Raw genomic sequence first — 261 nt, 5'->3', positions numbered from 1 at the left:
AACAGCAAATGAAAGCAACAGCAACGCAGGTGTATGTACAGCAGGCTCAAATTTTGGGGTTTTGTTTGGAGCTGGCTCCCCGCTTGGGTTTCTTAGGGTCTAGGGTTTAGGGTTTAGGGTTTGCAGGAATGCACTGGGGTTTAGCAGTCTTTAGTAGGGTTCATTAGAGTTTAGGGTTGGAATTCGCTAATTTAGGGTTTACAGAAAGACTTCTTGCAGCCATTCAATTCTGCTCGAACTAATTAGGTTTACAAAAGGGTT

The 261-nt window shown here is 43.7% G+C and overlaps 1 protein-coding gene across 1 annotated transcript in view; it reads right to left on the bottom strand.

Moving 5' to 3' along the window:
• Positions 1 to 238: 238 nt before the first annotated feature.
• The window catches only part of ETH_00037845 (uncharacterized protein), a gene marked incomplete at both ends in the record, with an annotated part of 1,721 nt that continues 1,698 nt past the window's right edge, over positions 239 to 261 (bottom strand). Inside the window, one exon of the mRNA XM_013374452.1 lies at positions 239 to 261. Coding sequence (XP_013229906.1) covers positions 239 to 261 — 23 coding nt within the window.

The sequence above is a fragment of the Eimeria tenella genome, genomic scaffold (assembly GCF_000499545.2).
Source record: "Eimeria tenella Houghton genomic scaffold, Eth_scaff2052, whole genome shotgun sequence".
Classification (NCBI taxonomy): Eukaryota; Apicomplexa; class Conoidasida; order Eucoccidiorida; family Eimeriidae; genus Eimeria; species Eimeria tenella.
Note: the sequence above shows the minus strand (reverse complement) of the source record. Positions and strands in the feature narration are given on the sequence as shown.